General features: G+C 37.2%; 1 protein-coding gene across 1 annotated transcript in view; it reads left to right on the top strand.

Annotated features, from left to right (window-relative positions):
• The window catches only part of LOC141601571 (uncharacterized), a 38846-nt gene extending 19427 nt beyond the window's left edge, over positions 1 to 19419 (top strand). The window contains exon 2 of the mRNA XM_074421866.1: positions 18601 to 19419. Coding sequence (XP_074277967.1) covers positions 18601 to 19419 — 819 coding nt within the window. The remainder of the gene's footprint in view (positions 1 to 18600) is intronic.
• Positions 19420 to 19954: the final 535 nt, after the last annotated feature.

The following is a 19954-nucleotide window of genomic DNA, read 5'->3' as shown; positions in this document are numbered from 1 at the left end:
TCTCAATCACTGACTGTCCACTGAACCAGCTCTGCCAGTGGGGGACCGCAGCCGTACCCACCAAATCCCCGCTCCACATAGTGAGCGATAACCCTGTCCATTAATGTGCACATCCCCTTCCGTGGCGGGTTCCACGAAGGGCGAAACTAGGGCGTGAAGCCACTCCCGCAAGCGACCCCACTCAGCCGAGGACACGCCTCGAGAACCACAGACATCAATCACAATCACAATCACAACCGTCATAATACAATTACTATATCAAACAATCAATCTCAACACATCAATAACCATCCCGTTATGGGACTAATACTGAGTAGGAAATCCTACCTGGAAAGCAACACAATCATCAGACGATCTAGCAGCTGTCTCAAAACCTCTCCTTTACAAATCCTTCTCCTATCACATAATCACATAATCACAATCTAACCTTAACAAATCATAAAAACCCCCAATCCCAAAATTAGGGTTTAACGAAACTTGACGAAATACTATAAAATTGGTATGCAGATCTTACCCTCGACGCAAGGATCACAAAGGTATAAAGAACGATGGAATCCGACCTCTCAAGCTCCGAGATTTGTCAACAATGCGATTAGGATTAAGAACGTACTTGCCTTCTCTCTTAAACAGTAAATTAGGTTTTGCAAAAGTGATTTAGAAACAATGCCGGAAGGTTATATATCTTAATCGCATAATTAACAAAACCCGAGAAAAACTCCCCGTAAACCGGCTACTCGATCGAGTACCCAAGGCTACTCGATCGAGTACCCCCTTACTCGATCGAGTACCCTAGTTACTCGATCGAGTACCCAACAGGTCAGAAACTATTTTATTTCGCAAAACTCCCTTACTCGACAGAGTAAGGCCTACTCGATAGAGTACCCCAAGACTCATAAATACGGAGTATTACATTAACCACTAGTCAAAGACCATAACACTACCACTGTCCGGACATCAAACCTCTTCACTCATCTCTAAACATCATGATTTCTTTTCTATCTTTGGTTAACATCCCAAACAACGAACATCGAATCCATGAACAAAATTACCTCAACATTCTTCCCAATATTTTCCTTAATTGAATCATCATCCATTTCTCCACCAAAATCTCATATCATGCAGATATTCTACTAACTTCTTACTTTCCTTAATTTCTCGAAACTCATTATTAATCATGTTGTCCTGAAGCTCCCATATAACCATTAACTAACATCCTCATGATAATATCACACATTTCGATGATTCCTTACCTTTATATCACATAACTCCGGTGAAAATTTTCCTTAGCTTACTTTTTACTCTCCTCATGCTTTTCTTTTTACACTCGACTAAAGCAATGGACCATTCAACTCCTTATTACTTCTTCCTAACTTTTTAGTGCTCCGATCACCTTCTCATTGCTCCAAAATTCCAATCCCATTATTTCTTATCGATATTATCTCACTCTTCCTTACCATGTGTCCCCTCTCATCACTCCACTCACTCACACTTGTCGTTAATTTGTCCATAAAAATCAACATTTAAAGTTTAAACAATTACATCTCTAGAAATCATTTTTTTTTTTTACCGTTAATTGCCCAAGGAAATCACACATTAGTTTTGTCTCTCGATAACACAAATTTCCAAACTCAGTCACTACCTGCAAATCCACGTCGCGACATGTCTCCATTAAGTTCACTATAAACCACGCTTCTCAATTCCTCTAAAACGACCTTTCATTACATATATTCTTACTCAACACTATTTCTAACCATCTCCTTCCATAATTCGTTATACATCTCAGGTTGCTACTATCCACATCCTTTCTTTCAATCCTTTCATTCTCACGTTCCTTAGACTCACATCATCCCTTGTCCATATTCACTTACTTTTACATTACTCAACATACAAACATATCACTCATCTCATCTCACAAAACATGCTCTATGTCTCTATAAACCATATCAATCTTCCTTTTCTTTTTCCACTATCTATCACAACACATATAACTCATGTCCTCCAACCGAACTCCTACTCACTACAGGTGCCACTCACTACACCATAAGATTGGGTAACTTACGCATCAGGATCAACATACATGTAAAACGGTGCATAAAGAAGCAAATTAATACCTTTAAATTAAACATAATATGCAACGAATGTTAAAAGATAAGCATATGACCCAAAACAGGGGTCACTAGATCGAGTACAGGCCACTCGATCGAGTAAGGGACTTACTCGATCGAGTAGGTGAAGATCAGAAGCACGTAAAACAAATCACCAGGGCTACTCGATCGAGTAACTAACGTACTCGATCGAGTTCCCCTTACTCGATCGAGTACCAAGGCTACTCGATCGAGTACCCCAATTCTCAAGATCATCCGAGTTTTTCGTAAAACAGTCATAACTCACTCATTACTTGGTCGTTTTGGGCGTGTGACCTATCGTTAGAATCGTAAAAGGACACGCTATCACCTCCAATTAGAATCACATCAAAATCATTTATGCATCTCAAGTTATAACAGTTTAAAGACAACTTTGCTGTAATCAAACGACATAACTATTTGATTTTTACTTCCAAATAGCTTAAACAACAACCAAGCAAACAAAACCAGTCCAAAACTCATAAAACCAGTATTCATAATCATATGTTACTATTTTCAAAAGCCAAGCAACAACATTCATCATGCGCATAATTTATCTAACTTGCCAATTATGACTTACCCACATGTTTTTATTCTATCACTTTTCCGTAAACAAAATCACAAATACATGACATCAAGTCCCCTATTCACATGTTACTAGCATAACAACATTATAAAATAACTTTCATTATATAACATGCTTAATCGGAACCATGTTACCATACCACGATGATTCATCTTTTTCCACTAATTCATCCATCATACCACATATTTATCCACCATATTCGTTCAACATATTCACCCAGCACATGTTCAATTCACACTCCCAACCTTCTGTACTTTTACTCAACACAACAACAACAACATGTATACTTACACATCGCTTTATATATATATATATAGACAAAACACTTTTCCTTACATAATTATAACATGTCAAATTACATGTATCAATAATTATACTTTCATGCTTTACAATCAACCAACATACAATTCACGTCATTATCATCTTTCATCCATCAATTCATACAACATACTACTACATAGATACACACAGCACACAATAAGCACATAACGATCCCGACACATATCCTATGGTGACCGGTTCAAAATTGTAGGGCGAGTTCGCGACTTTAGGACGTCTCCCAAGTCTTTGCATTAGCTCCTACAACCTTTACCCCGGGTTCATTTTAATTAACTCCCTAGATTCATTAGATTCATTGGTTACAGGTTTCAGGATCGTCGCTCTGATACCATTTGTAACACCCCCATACCCCAAGTGCCTTACCAGGACCACTCAGGTATAAGGATGCTACCATCTCGGTTACCCGAGGCATGATAATCATAAGACAATGAAGAAACATACTTTATTAAACAAGTTAAGTGATTATATAACAAAACCAACTCGTAAGCAAAATACAACTCGCTCTCAAACTATAAACCAACCGAAAAGGAAATGTCCTAACAAACACAAATGGAAGACTAAAGACTCGATATGTGATGACTCCATCCCCACTAGATCCCACGCGTATCCAAGATATACCGCTAAGCACTTTGCTCACCACCCCGAATGGATCACCACAGTTTTAAAACATTTAAACGGGGTCAGTACTAATCACACAATTCACCATATATATATACAATAAGATAAACAGACGACTTAACCGTCACACACACACAACCAACCAACTCCAATCATCTCAATCACCGATCCCCTCCACCGGACCACCACCGATGGGGACCGCAGCCGTACCCACCAAATCCCCGCTCCACATAGTGAGCGATAACCCTGTCCATTAATGTGCACATCCCCTTCCGTGGCGGGTTCCACGAAGGGCGAAACTAGGGCGTGAAGCCACTCCCGCAAGCGACCCCACTCAGCCGAGGACACGCCTCGAGAACCACAGACATCAATCACAATCACAATCACAACCGTCATAATACAATTACTATATCAAACAATCAATCTCAACACATCAATAACCATCCCGTTATGGGACTAATACTGAGTAGGAAATCCTACCTGGAAAGCAACACAATCATCAGACGATCTAGCAGCTGTCTCAAAACCTCTCCTTTACAAATCCTTCTCCTATCACATAATCACAATCTAACCTTAACAAATCATAAAAACCCCCAATCCCAAAATTAGGGTTTAACGAAACTTGACGAAATACTATAAAATTGGTATGCAGATCTTACCCTCGACGCAAGGATCACAAAGGTATAAAGAACGATGGAATCCGACCTCTCAAGCTCCGGGATTTGTCAACAATGCGATTAGGATTAAGAACGTACTTGCCTTCTCTCTTAAACAGTAAATTAGGTTTTGCAAAAGTGATTTAGAAACAATGACGGAAGGTTATATATCTTAATCGCATAATTAACAAAACCCGAGAAAAACTCCCCGTAAACCGGCTACTCGATCGAGTACCCAAGGCTACTCGATCGAGTACCCCCTTACTCGATCGAGTACCCTAGTTACTCGATCGAGTACCCAACAGGTCAGAAACTATTTTATTTCGCAAAACTCCCTTACTCGACAGAGTAAGGCCTACTCGATAGAGTACCCCAAGACTCATAAATACGGAGTATTACATTAACCACTAGTCAAAGACCATAACACTACCACTGTCCGGACATCAAACCTCTTCACTCATCTCTAAACATCATGATTTCTTTTCTATCTTTGGTTAACATCCCAAACAACGAACATTGAATCCATGAACAAAATTACCTCAACATTCTTCCCAATATTTTCCTTAATTGAATCATCATCCATTTCTCCACCAAAATCTCATATCATGCAGATATTCTACTAACTTCTTACTTTCCTTAATTTCTCGAAACTCATTATTAATCATGTTGTCCTGAAGCTCCCATATAACCATTAACTAACATCCTCATGATAATATCACACATTTCGATGATTCCTTACCTTTATATCACATAACTCCGGTGAAAATTTTCCTTAGCTTACTTTTTAATCTCCTCATGCTTTTCTTTTTACACTCGACTAAAGCAATTGACCATTCAACTCCTTATTACTTCTTCCTAACTTTTTAGTGCTCCGATCACCTTCTCATTGCTCCAAAATTCCAATCCCATTATTTCTTATCGATATTATCTCACTCTTCCTTACCATGTGTCCCCTCTCATCACTCCACTCACTCACACTTGTCGTTAATTTGTCCATAAAAATCAACATTTAAAGTTTAAACAATTACATCTCTAGAAATCATTTTTTTTTTATTTTTTTTTTTTACCGTTAATTGCCTAAGGAAATCACACATTAGTTTTGTCTCTCGATAACACAAATTTCCAAACTCAGTCACTACCTGCAAATCCACGTCGCGACATGTCTCCATTAAGTTCACTATAAACCACGCTTCTCAATTCCTCTAAAACGACCTTTCATTACATATATTCTTACTCAACACTATTTCTAACCATCTCCTTCCATAATTCGTTATACATCTCAGGTTGCTACTATCCACATCCTTTCTTTCAATCCTTTCATTCTCACGTTCCTTAGACTCACATCATCCCTTGTCCATATTCACTTACTTTTACATTACTCAACATACAAACATATCACTCATCTCATCTCACAAAACATGCTCTATGTCTCTATAAACCATATCAATCTTCCTTTTCTTTTTCCACTATCTATCACAACACATATAACTCATGTCCTCCAACCGAACTCCTACTCACTACAGGTGCCACTCACTACACCATAAGATTGGGTAACTTACGCATCAGGATCAACATACATGTAAAACGGTGCATAAAGAAGCAAATTAATACCTTTAAATTAAACATAATATGCAACGAATGTTAAAAGATAAGCATATGACCCAAAACAGGGGTCACTAGATCGAGTACAGGCCACTCGATCGAGTAAGGGACTTACTCGATCGAGTAGGTGAAGATCAGAAGCACGTAAAACAAATCACCAGGGCTACTCGATCGAGTAACTAACGTATCGATCGAGTTCCCCTTACTCGATCGAGTACCAAGGCTACTCGATCGAGTACCCCAATTCTCAGCACTGTCCAGTTTTCGTAAAACAGTCATAACTCACTCATTACTTGGTCGTTTTGGGTGTGTGACCTATTGTTAGAATCGTAAAAGGACAAGCTATCACCTCCAATTGGAATCACATCAAAATCATTTATCCATCTCAAGTTATAACAGTTTAAAGACAACCTCTTTATAAACGAAAAACACAACTATTGATTTTTACTTCCCAAACGACTTAAACAACAACAAGGTAGACAAAACGACTCAGTACTCATAAAACCAGTATTGCTAATCTCATGTTACCATCTTCAAAAATCAAGCAACAACATCCATCATGCACATATATTATTTAACTCATTAGTCATGTACTAACCGCATACTTTAAATTTTATAACTTTTCGTAACACAAAACATTCTCATACATTACAAATCCTATTTCCATGTTACTAATACAACAACATTACAAATACACTTCGTCACCTAAACATATTCATAATCACAAAATTCATATTCTCATGCAATTGCTACTCCATCTTTTCCAATCAATTCATCCATTTCCAACACATTACTCATCATTCTCATACACTTTTCTAACAATTCTAACCAACATTGTAAACCAACTATAACGCAACATGCTTTCAATCAACAACATACGAAATCACATCATCACCATCTTTTCTACACATTCCCCACTCTCAACATACATACATCCACTGATTCATGCCACACATCACTACATAGGTACACAATACACAAGGTAAACACATAGCGATCCCGACTCATATCCCATAGTGACCGGTTCAAAATTGTAGGGCGAGTTCGCGACTTTAGGACGTCTCCCAAGCCTTTGCATTAGCTCCTACAACTTTTACCCCGGGTTCATTTTAATTGACTCCCTATATTTATTGGATTAATTGGTTACAGGTTTCAGGATCGTCGCTCTGATACCATTTGTAACACCCCCATACTCCAAGTGCCTTACCAGGACCACTCAGGTATAAGGATGTCACCATCTCGGTTACCCGAGGCATGATATTCATAAGACAATAACGAAACAACTTTAAAAGTAAATAAAGTTTAAAGTGATTACATAGCAATTCCCAACTGATAAAAAGAAATACAAGATTTTCGGACGGTCTCTCGCTAAAACTATCAAAGCTACAAAACACCGTCGACACAAATGGAAGACTTCTAACCGCCACGTGATGACTCATCCCAGCTATCCCATACGCGTCATATCATACCTGCTCAATAACTCGCTCACCACCCCGAATGGATCACCACAGCTTTTAAAACATTTAAACGGGTCGAGACTAATCACACAACTCAACATATATATCAACAATAAGATAAACAGACAGCTTAACTGTCACACACACAACCACACCAATTCCAACAATCTCAATCACCGACTGTCCACTGGACCAGCCCTGCCAGTGGGGGACCGCAGCCGTACCCACCAAATCCCCGCTCCTCATAATGAGCGATAACCCTGTCCATTAATGTGCACATCCCTTCTGTGGCGGGTTCCATAGAAGGCGAAACTAGGGCGTGAAGCCACTCCCGCAAGTGACCCCACTCAGCCGAGGCCATGCCTCGCGAACCATCAACAACGATCACAACCACAATCACGATACAATTACTATATCAAACAACCAAACACAATACATCAACCAATATCCCATTATGGGACTAATACTGAGTAGGAAATCCTACCTGGAACAGCAACACAATCAGACGGTCTCAACAGCTGTATAAAAAAGCTTTTTCTACAAATCCTTCTCCTATCATACATACACATAATCACTACCAATCATTATCTACAACAAAAACCCCCAATCCCAAAATTAGGGTTTAACGAAACTTGACAAAATACTATAAAATTGGTATGTAGATCTTACCCTCGACGCAAGGATCACAAAGGTATAAATAACGATGGAATCCGACCTCTCAAGCTCCGGGATTTGTCAACAAAACGGATGAATGCGAAGAACGTAACTTGAATCTCCTTTTTAATGTTATTAGGTTTGTAAAAGTGTATTATGAAAGTGACGGAAAGATTTATATATTAATCTGTGTTATTAACAAAACCCGTCGAATTATCACCCGCTAACCGAGCTACTCGATCGAGTAGCTAAGGTACTCGATCGAGTGCCCCTTACTTCGATCGAGTATCCTAGTTACTCGATCGAGTACCCAACAGGTCAGAAACTATTCTAAAACGCAACTCACCCTTACTCGACAGAGTAAGGCCTACTCGATAGAGTACCCAAAGACTCATAAATACGGAGTATTACAACACTACTCCAACAATCTCCCACTTGTCCGACACAAGTGTGCGTTACCAATTCTCTTGTCCAATAATATCTCCCACTCAATGCAAGATGTCTTTCAGGTCGTTCTTGCACGTGATCATATCATAAAGTGGTTTCCTCGATCAGGAGAATGACTGTCTGACCGGATAATCTACTATAAATCTCATCCGAGGGTGGCCACGCATTTCCACTCACCTCTCCTCGAGTGGCCTTGAGATAAAATATGACTTAAATGGACAATCCCGTTGACCTATTTTCTTTGTTCGATACAGATCACAATGACCCAGTAAATGCCCATCGGCCTCCTTTTACGGCGCGAAATAGAACAAAAAGCTAAGCCACCGGAAAACCATACCAACTCAGACAATTAGTCACCAGTCTAAAGAATTGACTCGTAGGAATAAATAGAAATCCTCGCCACGACCCATCAACAAAAGGACTCTATAAACGGTCATTGTCCGACAAATTGTCTCACAATCTGCCGATGTAATCGACCAGCCATCACTATGACCATATGACAGTCGAACTTGTTATCTATCGCCTTACAATCTAGTCACTCCGAGACGTCACCTCATTAAGTAACTAGGGACAAAATACAATGTTAATCCAGTTCACTTTAATAGGGTTCGACATTGTCACTACAACCTATTTGGATAAAAACAAAGTATTTTAAATTCAGATATGAAACTAAATACAACGATAAATGTAATTATCATATATGAAATAATAAATACAATATCTTAATTATTACATATCATATAATTTACAACAGTTCTGGCATTCGTCTCAATCCCATCGAAACTACATGACTATCGTGTTTAGCTTGAGACAATGGCTTGGTTAAAGGATCAGCGATGTTGTCAGCTGTCCCAACCTTACAGACTGTAATTTATTTCCTTTCAATTAAATCTCTAATTACATGAAATTTCCTAAGTACGTATCTAGACTTGTTACTAGACTTGGACTCTTTTTCTTGAAAAATTGCCCCACTGTTATCACAATATAAAGTGATAGGATCCACGGCGGTCGGAACAACTTTCAGTCCCTCTAAGAATTGCCTAATCCAAACAGCTTGCTTTGCAGCTTCAGAGGTGGCAATGTACTCAGCTTCCGTTGGAGAATCAGCAGTCACAGACTCCTTAAAACTTCTCCAGCAAACCGCCCCTCCGTTCAACAAAAAGACAAAACCAGCCTGGGATTTTAAATCATCCCTATCGGTTTGGAAACTGGCATCCGTATAACCTCTTATACGTAATTCTGATTCTCCTCGAAACACTAAGAATGAATCCTTAGTCCTTCTTAAGTACTTTAGAATATTCTTGACGGCTATCCAGTGACTCTCACCTGGAGTTTTCTGCTAACGACTCGTCATACTCAAAGCATACGAGACGTCAGGATGAGAACACATCATAGCATACATGATCGATCCAACAGCGGAAGCATAGGAAATCGATTTCATGCATTCAATATCCTTAGGCTCAGTAGGACACTATGACTTACTCAAAGTAATCCCACTGCCTATAGGTAAAAAACCTCTCTTGGAGTTTTTCATATTGAATCGGTCAAGAATCTTATCGATATAGGCTTCTTGATTCAAAGCTAATATCCTTTTGGATATATCCCTATAGATCGGATACCCAATATGCGCCGAGCTTCTCCCAAATCTTTCATTTGGAAGTGATTTCCTAACCACTTCTTGACAGAAGCAAGCATATCAACATCATTCCCAATGAGTAATATATCGTCCACATAAAGAAGTAAGAAAACAACTTTACTCCCACTAAACTTCATGTATAAACAAGGTTCCTCAACACTTCGACAAAAACCATTCTGTTTAATAACATGATCGAAAATATGATTCCAACTCCTTGACGCTTGCTTAAGACCATAAATGGATCTCTTAAGTTTGCATACTTTGTTAGGATTTTTAGGATTCACAAAACTGTCAGGTTGTGTCATGAACACTTCCTCTTCCAGAAACCTATTCAGGAAAGCGGTTTTGACATCCATTTGCCATATCCTATAATCATGAAATACAGCAATCGCTAACATTATCCGAACAGATCTAAGCATAACAACTGGTGCAAAAGTTTCATCATAGTGTAAACCATGAACTTGGGTGAAACCTTTTGCCACCAATCTAGCTTTGTAGACATCTTTATGTCCATCCATGCCGATTTTAATCTTAAATATCCACTTACACTGAAGAGGTCAAACATCCTATACCTGATTTTCGTACATGGAATCCATTTCGGATTGCATGGCCTCGAGCCATAGCTTAGAGTCAGAACTAGTAATAACTGCTTTGTAGGTTTTAGGTTCATCACTTTCCAAAAGTAAAACCTCATAGTCACCATCTTCCTCAATAACACCAAGGTATCTATCAGGCTGGCGACTAACCCTCTCTGACCTCCTAGGTTCAGGAGAAACAATAACCGATTCAGACGTAGAAAGAACATCTTCCTGTACTGTCACATCAGTTTGTGGCTCTTGAACTTCATCAAGTTCAAATTTTCTCCCACTCTGTCTTCTAGAAATAAACTCTTTTTCTAGAAAGACAGGTTTACGAGCCACAAATACTTTATTCTCGCTACTATTGTAGAAGTAATATCCACAAGTTTCCTTAGGGTAGCCTACAAAAATACATTTTTCAGAACGGTGCAAGCTTATCTTCAGACTTGCTCTTGACATAAGCATTACAACCCCATACTTTCATGTATCGCAGATTCGGGGCTTTCCCTTCCCGTATCAGATATGGAGTTTTGTCAGTTGCTTTAGTGTGACTTTGATTAAGTGAGCGTATAGCAGAAGAAATGGCAAAACCCCAAAATGACTTAGGTAACTTAGTTTGACTCATCATTGATCGGACCATATCTAATAAAGTTTGATTCCTCCTTTCAGCCATACCATTTAACTGTGGTGTGCCAGGAGGAGTTAACTAGGATACAATACCACAGTCTTTAAGGTGATCTCTAAAGTCATTGCTTAAATACTCCCCACCAGGATCTGATCGTAATGTTTTAATCTTCTTATTTAATTGGTTTTCTATTTCATTCTAAAACTCTTTGAACTTATCAAAAGATTCACTTTTATACCTCATTAAGTAGATATACCCATATCTACTCATGTTATCGGTAAAAGTAATGAAATAGTCATAATTACCTCTAGCAGTGACTGTCATTGGACCACATACATCGGTGTGTATTAAACTCAATAACTCAGTAGCTCGAGATCCTTTTCCTAGAAAAGGTGAACGAGTCATCTTGCCAAGAAGACAAGATTCACATGTACCAAATGATTCGAAATCAAAAGGTTTAATTATACCAGTCGACACTAGTCTTTTAATGCGCTTCTCGTTAATGTGTCCTAATCGACAATGCCATAAATAAGATTGATCGGGATCACCGGTTTTGAGTCTTTTATTAACTAAATGATAAACATCGTTGCAAGTGTCTAGAATATAAATACCATTGATTGAAATAGCTTTGCTATATATAATCCCATTAAGGGAGAAAGTACATCGTTTGTCTTTAATTACAAAAGAAAAACCTTCTGTGTCTAACACAGATACTGATATTATATTCCTAGACAACGTCGGTACAAAATAACAATTATTAAGAAACAACTGCGATCCCGAAGCTAAATTAAGTACATAAGTTCCTACTGAGACGGCGGCTACTTTAGACCCGTTACCCATTCGGAGATCAACATCACCCTTGTTTAGCTTTCTTATGCTTTTTAGGCCCTGTAAATGATTGCACAAGTGACCTAAAAAGCATAAAAAAGCATAACCTAAAAAGCATGACCTAAAAAGCATAAAAAAGCTAAACAAGGGTGATGTTGATCTCCGAATAGGTAATGGGTCTAAAGTAGCCGTCGTCTCAGTAGGAAATTATGTACTTAATTTAGCTTCAGGATTGCAGTTGTTTCTTAATAATTGTTATTTTGTACCGACGTTGTCTAGGAATATAATATCAGTATCTGTGTTAGACACAGAAGGTTTTTCTTTTGTAACTAAAGACAAACGTTGTACTTTTTCCCTAAATGGGATTGTATATAGCGAAGCTATTTCAATCAATGGTATTTATATTCTAGACACTTGCAACGATGTTTATCATTTAGATAATAAAAGACTCAAAACCGGTGATCCCGATCAATTTATTTATGGCATTTTCGATTAGGACACATTAATGAGAAGCGCATTAAAAGACTAGTGTCGACTGGTATAATTAAACCTTTTGATTTCGAATCATTTGGTACATGCGAATCTTGTCTTCTTGGCAAGATGACTCGCTCACCTTTTCTAGGAAAAAGATCTAGAGCTAGTGAGTTGTTGGGTTTAATACACACGGATGTATGTGGTCCAATGACAGTCACTACTAGAGGTAGTTATGACAATTTCATTACTTTTACTGATGACATGAGTAGATATGGGTATATCTACTTAATGAGGTATAAAATTGAAGCTTTTGATAAGTTCAAAGAGTTTCAGAATGAAGTAGAAAACCAATTAAATAAGAAGATTAAACAATATGATCAGATCGTGGTGGGGAGTATTTAAGCAATGACTTTAGAGATCACCTTAAAGACTGTGGTATTGTATTCCAGTTAACTCCTCCTGGCACACCACAGTTAAATGGTGTGGCTGAAAGGAGGAATCGAACTTTATTAGATATGGTCCGATCAATGATGAGTCAAACTGAGTCACCTAAGTCATTTTGGGGTTTTGCCATTTCATCTGCTATACGCTCACTTAATCAAAGTCCCACTAAAGCAACTGACAAAACTCCATATGAGATATGGAAAGGGAAAGTCCTAAATCTGCGATACATGAAAGTATAGGGTTGTGATGCTTATGTCAAGAACAAGTCTGACGATCAGCTTGCACCTCGTTCTGAAAAATGTATTTTTGTAGGCTACCCTAAGGAAACTTGTGGATATTACTTCTACAATAGTAGCGAGAACAAACTGTTTGTGGCTCGTGAAGCTGTCTTTCTAGAAAAAGAGTTTATTTCTAAAAGACAGAGTGGAAGAAAAATTGAACTTGATGAAGTTCAAGAGCCACAAACTGATGTGACAGTACAAGAAGATATTCCTTCTGCGTCTGAATCGGTTATTGTTCTTTATGAACCTATGAGGTCAGAAAGGGTTAGTCGCCAGCCTGATAGATACCTTGGTGTTATTGAGGAAGATGGTGACTATGAGGTTTTACTTTTGGAAAGTGATGAACCTAAAACCTACAAAGCAGCTATTAGTAGTTCTGACTCTAAGCTATGGCTCGAGGCCATGCAATCCGAAATGGATTCCATGTACGAAAATCAGGTATGGGACCTGGTTGACTTACCTAAAGATGTTCTACCTCTTCAGTGTAAGTGGATATTTAAGATTAAAATCAGCATGGATGGACATAAAGATGTCTACAAAGCTAGATTGGTGGCAAAAGGTTTCACCCAAGTTCATGGTTTACACTATGATGAAACTCTTCCACCAGTTGCTATGCTTAGATCTGTTTGGATAATGTTAGCGATTGTTGCATTTCATGATTATGAGATATGGCAAATGGATGTCAAAACCGCTTTCCTGAACGGGTTTCTGGAAGAGGAAGTGTTCATGACACAACCTGAGGGTTTTGTGGATCCTAAAAATCCTAACAAAGTATGCAAACTTAAGAGATCCATTTATGGTCTTAAGCAAGCGTCAAGGAGTTGGAATCATAGTTTTGATCATGTTATTAAACAGAATGGTTTTTGTCGAAGTGTTGAGGAACCATGTTTATACATGAAGTTTAGTGGAAGTAAAGTTGGTTTCTTACTTCTTTTTGTGGACGACATATTACTCATTGGGAATGATATAGATATGCTTGCTTCTGTCAAGAAGTGGTTAGGAAATCACTTCCAAATGAAAGATTGGGGAGTTGTTCAGCGCATCTTGAGTATCCGGATCTATAGGGATAGATCCAAAAGGATATTAGCTTTAAGTCAAGAAGCCTATATCGATAAGATTCTTGACAGATTGAATATGGAAAACTCCAAGAGAGGTTTTTTACCTATAGGCAGTGGGATTACTTTGAGTAAGTCACAGTGTCATACTGAGCCGAAGGATATTGAACGCATGAAATCGATTCCCTATGCTTCTGCTGTTGGATCGATCATGTATGCTATGATGTGTTCTCGTCCTGACGTCTCGAATGCTTTGATTATGACGAGTCGTTATCAGAAAACTCCAGGTGAGAGTCACTGGATCGCCGTCAAGAATATTCTATAGTACTTGAGAAAGACTAAGGATTCATTCTTAGTGTTTGGAGGAGAATCTGAATTACGTATAAGAGGTTATACGGATGCCAGTTTCCAAACCGATAGGGATGATTTGAAATCCCAGGCTGGTTTTGTCTTTTTGTTGAACGGAGGTGCGGTTTACTGGAGAAGTTTTAAGGAGTCTCAGATCGCGATTCTACAACTAAGCCGAGTACATTGCCGCCTCTGAAGCTGCAAAGGAAGCTGTTTGGATTAGGCAATTCTTAGAGGGACTGAAAGTAGTTCCGACCGCCTTGGATCCTATCACTTTATATTGTGATAACAGTGGGGCAATTTTTCAAGAAAAAGAGTCCAAGTCTAGTAACAAGTTTAGACACGTACTTAGGAAATTTCATGTAATTAGAGATTTAATTGAAAGGAAAGAAATTACAGTCTGTAAGGTTGGGACAACTGACAACATCGCTGATCCTTTAACCAAGCCATTGTCTCAAGCTAAACACGATAGTCATATAGTTTCGATGGGATTGAGACGAATGCCAGAACTGTTGTAAATTATATGATATGTAATAGTTAAGAGATTGTATTTATTATTTCATATATGATGATTACATTTATCGTTGTATTTAGTTTTATATCTGAATTTAAAATACTTTGTTTTAATCCAAATTGGTTGTAGTGACAATGTCGAACCCTAGTAAAGTGAACTGGATTAACATTGTATTTTATCCCTAGTTACTTAATGAGGTGACATCTCGGAGTGACTAGATTGTATGGCGATAGATGACAAGTTTGAATGTCATATGGTCATAGTGATGGCTGGTCGATTACATAGGCAGATTGTGAGACAATTTGTCGGACAGTGACCGTTTAGAGTCCTTTTGTTGCTGGGTTGTGGCGAGGATTTCTATTTATTCCTACGAGTCAATTCTTTAGACTGGTGACTATTTGTCTGAGTTGGTATGGTATTCCGATGGCTTAGGTTTTTGTTCTAGGTCGCGCCGTAAAAGGAGGCCGATGGGCATTTACTGGGTCATTGTGATCTGTATCGAACAAAGAAAATAGGTCAACAGGATTGTCCATTTAAGTCATATTTTATCTCAAGGCCACTCGAGGAGAGGTGACTGGAAATGCGTGGCCACGCTCGGATGAGATCTATAGTAGATTATCCGGTCAGGCAGTCATTCTCCTGATCAAGGAAACCACTTTATGATATGATCACGTGCAAGAACGACGTGAAAGACATCGTGCATTTGAGTGGGAGATATTATTGGACAAGAAATTTGGTAACGCACACTTGTGTCGGACAAGTGGGAGATTGTTGGAGTAGTGTCCTCCACAATAAGTGCGTTTACATATTAAATCTCGTTAATGGAATATCAGGGATTTATTTATTTATTTTGTCAGTTGGTCATCGATAATTATTGACTGACTAGAGTTTGACATTACTGTCGTGTGACGGCAGTGATCAGTCGATCCCTTTAGGTCACACCTATAGGATGATGCCCAAATGGAAAAAACTAATTATTTGTATGAGATACAAATTAATCCTTGTATTAATTGACTTTTAATAAGTCAAGTGAATATATTATTTGATGACGAGTTATGAACTCGGGCCAAGAGGATTTATTATTTAATTATTCGATAATTAATTAATAAATGTTAATTGAAATTTAATAAGTAATAGTTAATTAATTAAATTTATACGATATGTGTATAAGTTTTAAGGTAAAGGTAATTAGCTATTTTAATTTACAAGAGTTGTAAAATTAACTAATAAGGGATCATGAGACACATTTTATGTTGATAAAATGGTCTAATAATTACCTAAATGTTAAGTGCTCATTAATTGTTAATTTGTATTATTTAAGTGTTAAATAATCAAATTAATATTATATAGGATATTTAAATATAAGACTTATAAGCATTTGTGGGATAAATATCGGAAATCAAAATGGACCAAATAGGGTCCATTTGGACCGGTTTCTTAAGGTCTTTAAAGACCACTTTTTGTCAACAAATTAGGGTAAGATAACATGTGATGTTCCTCTCAATTGTTTACATTTGAGAGCTCTATAAATACCCCTCATTACACACTTACATGGGTAAGATTTTTGAGGAAAAAAAACCTTCTAAAATGAGCTCCTTGACCGGTTTGAAGAAGGGGAAAAACAAGATCATTTTTTTACTTCTTTTCTTCATAAAACTTGTTCAATTTGTTGATCATATATTCAAATAAAAATCACAAATTATAATATACATTATCTAATATTATTAGTGTAATAATATTACATAATACAAGGTTATTACTTCAATTACCTAGTTAGTAATTTTAGTAGTGTTTTGGGTTGATTCTTGGGTGCTAATAAAAGGAGGTACTCAACTTTGGGTACTTGTTCTTGGAGGATCTTCCTTAACATTTTATAGCTCAAGAACTACAAAGGTAGGAGACCTTTGTAGTGCCCATATTTGCCTTAATCAATGTAAGAAAATTTTCTCTTAAGATGCTCTGATACCACTTGTTAGTTATTTAGACCAAATAAGACTATCTTAGTGATAATAAAATTACATACTAATTTTATTATGAGGTCTAAATCAACATGCATGCAAAGATATAAATAACAAAAAATGGTATAAAACCATCTTAAGAGAAAATTTCCTTACATTGATTAAGGCAAATATGGGCACTACAAAGGTCTCCTACATTTGTAGTTGTTGAGCTATAAAATGTTAAGGGAGATCCTCCAAGAACAAGTACCCAAAGTTGAGTACCTCCTTTGATTAGAACCTAAGAATCAACCCAAAACACTACTAAAATTAATAACTAGGTAATTGAAGTAATAACCTTGTATTATGTAATATTATTACACTAATAATATTAGATAATGTATATTATAATTTGTGATTTTTATTTGACTATATGATCAACAAATTGATCAAGTTTTATGAAGAAAAGAAGTAAAATGACTAACAAGTGGTATCAGAGCATCTTAAGAGAAAATTTCCTTACATTGATTAAGGCAAATATGGGCACTACAAAGGTCTCCTACTTTTGTAGTTCTTGAGCTATAAAATGTTAAGGAAGATCCTCCAAGAACAAGTACCCAAAGTTGAGTACCTCCTTTGATTAGCACCCAAGAATCAACTCAAAACACTACTAAAATTACTAACTAGGTAATTGAAGTAATAACCTTGTATTATGTAATATTATTACACTAATAATATTAGATAATGTATATTATAATTTGTGATTTTTATTTGAATATATGATCAACAAATTGATCAAGTTTTATGAAGAAAAGAAGTAAAAAAATGATCTTGTTTTTCCTCTTCTTCAAACCGGTTAAGGAACTTTCTTTAGAGGGTTTTTTTTCTCAAAAATCTTACCCATGCAAGTGTGTTATGAGGGGTATTTATAGAGCTCTCAAATGTAAACAATTGAGAGGAACATCACATGTGATCTTACGATAAAATCTTGACAAAAAGTGGTCTTTAAAGACCTTAAGAAACCGGTCCAAATGGACCCTATTTGGTCCATTTTGATTTTCGACATTTGTCCCACAAATGCTTAAAAGTCTTATATTTAAATATCCTATATAATATTAATTTGATTATTTAACACTTAAATAATACAAATTAACAATTAATGACCAATTAACATTTGGGTAATTATTAGACCATTTTATCAACATAAAATGTGTCTCATGATCCCTTAGTAGCTAATTTACAAACTCTTGTAAATTAAAATAGCTAATTACCTTTACCTCAAAACTTATACACATATCGTATAAATTTAATTAATTAACTATTAATTATTCTGCAATTTGTAGAAACTTCCTGTGGTCTGGTTCTTCTGAGTATTAGAAAACTCCCTCTATCAGTTAGGACACTTGTTGTCTTCCAAAAGAGGAAGGTGGATTGGGTATTAAAGATGCTAAATGTTGGAACAAAGCTCTTCTTGGGAAATATGCTTGGTGGGTAACTTCTAAAAAAGACCATTTGTGGGTTAAGTGGGTGAATCATGTCTACATAAAGGGGACTGATTGGTCTACTTATACTCCTCCTTCTGACTGCAGCTGGCCATGGAGGAAAATTATTCACATAATGCAAGTTTTTCACCAAGCATACACTGATTCTAAATGGCTGAATGCTGATGTGCCCTACACAGTTCAATCTGGTTATCATTGGCTCAGAATCAAAGCACCAAAAGTTGAGTGGAGGCATATTTGTTGGAACCAGCTGAATGTTCCTAAATACTCTTTCATTTTCTGGTCTTTTATGCACTCTCGTCTTCTGACTAAGGATAGGTTGGTCAGAATGGGGATTACCAATGATCCCTTGTGTGATATCTGTAGGCTCCATCCTGAAGACCATCATCATTTGTTCTATGCTTGTGAGTATGCTCTTGCCTGTAGTAGAATGCTTCAGAATGCTATGAAGATCTCCCTTCCTGGATCTGGTCTAGTTCAATGGTTTTCACGAGCTAGAAGGTCAAAATTTCAACGCAGATATATTGGGGCTTGCTATGTTGGTATGTTCTATTATATCTGGAGGATTAGGAATGAAGCTCGAATTGATCACTGTATTAGGGCTCCTGCACAGGTGGTCAAGCTCATTATCTCAGAAGTGCAATCCCGGTTTACTAGAAGGAACTGCAACAAACTGAAGTCTAGTGATATTGCCTGGTTGAATAGCATTCGCTAGTTTGCTGAATGCCTTTCTGGTTTTTGCAGTTTGTGTTAATGTTGATGTAATAGTGTGGTTGATGCAAAGTTGTACATAACTCTATTCTTTGATTTATATTACTTAACCTTTCCCAAAAAAAAAAACTATTAATTATTAAATTCCAATTAACATTTATTAATTAATTATCGAATAATTAAATAATAAATCCTCTTGGCCCGAGTTCATAACTCGTCATCAAATAATATATTCACTTGACTTATTAAAAGTCAATTAATACAAGGATTAATTTGTATCTCATACAAATAATTAGTTTTTTTCCATTTGGGCATCATCCTATAAGTGTGACCTAAAGGGATCAGCTGATAACCGCCGTGACACGACAGTAATGTCAAACTCTAGTCAGCAAATCATTACCAATTAACGATGACCAGCTGACAAAATAAATAAATAAATCCCTGATATTCCTTTAATGAGATTTAATATGTAAACGCACTTATTGTGGAGGACACTAGTCCAACAGCATACCCGCTATAAAAAGTTGCACGAGCATCAG

The sequence above is a fragment of the Silene latifolia genome, chromosome 9 (assembly GCF_048544455.1).
Source record: "Silene latifolia isolate original U9 population chromosome 9, ASM4854445v1, whole genome shotgun sequence".
NCBI classification, from domain to species: domain Eukaryota; kingdom Viridiplantae; phylum Streptophyta; class Magnoliopsida; order Caryophyllales; family Caryophyllaceae; genus Silene; species Silene latifolia.
This window is presented reverse-complemented; position numbering and strand designations above follow the sequence as displayed.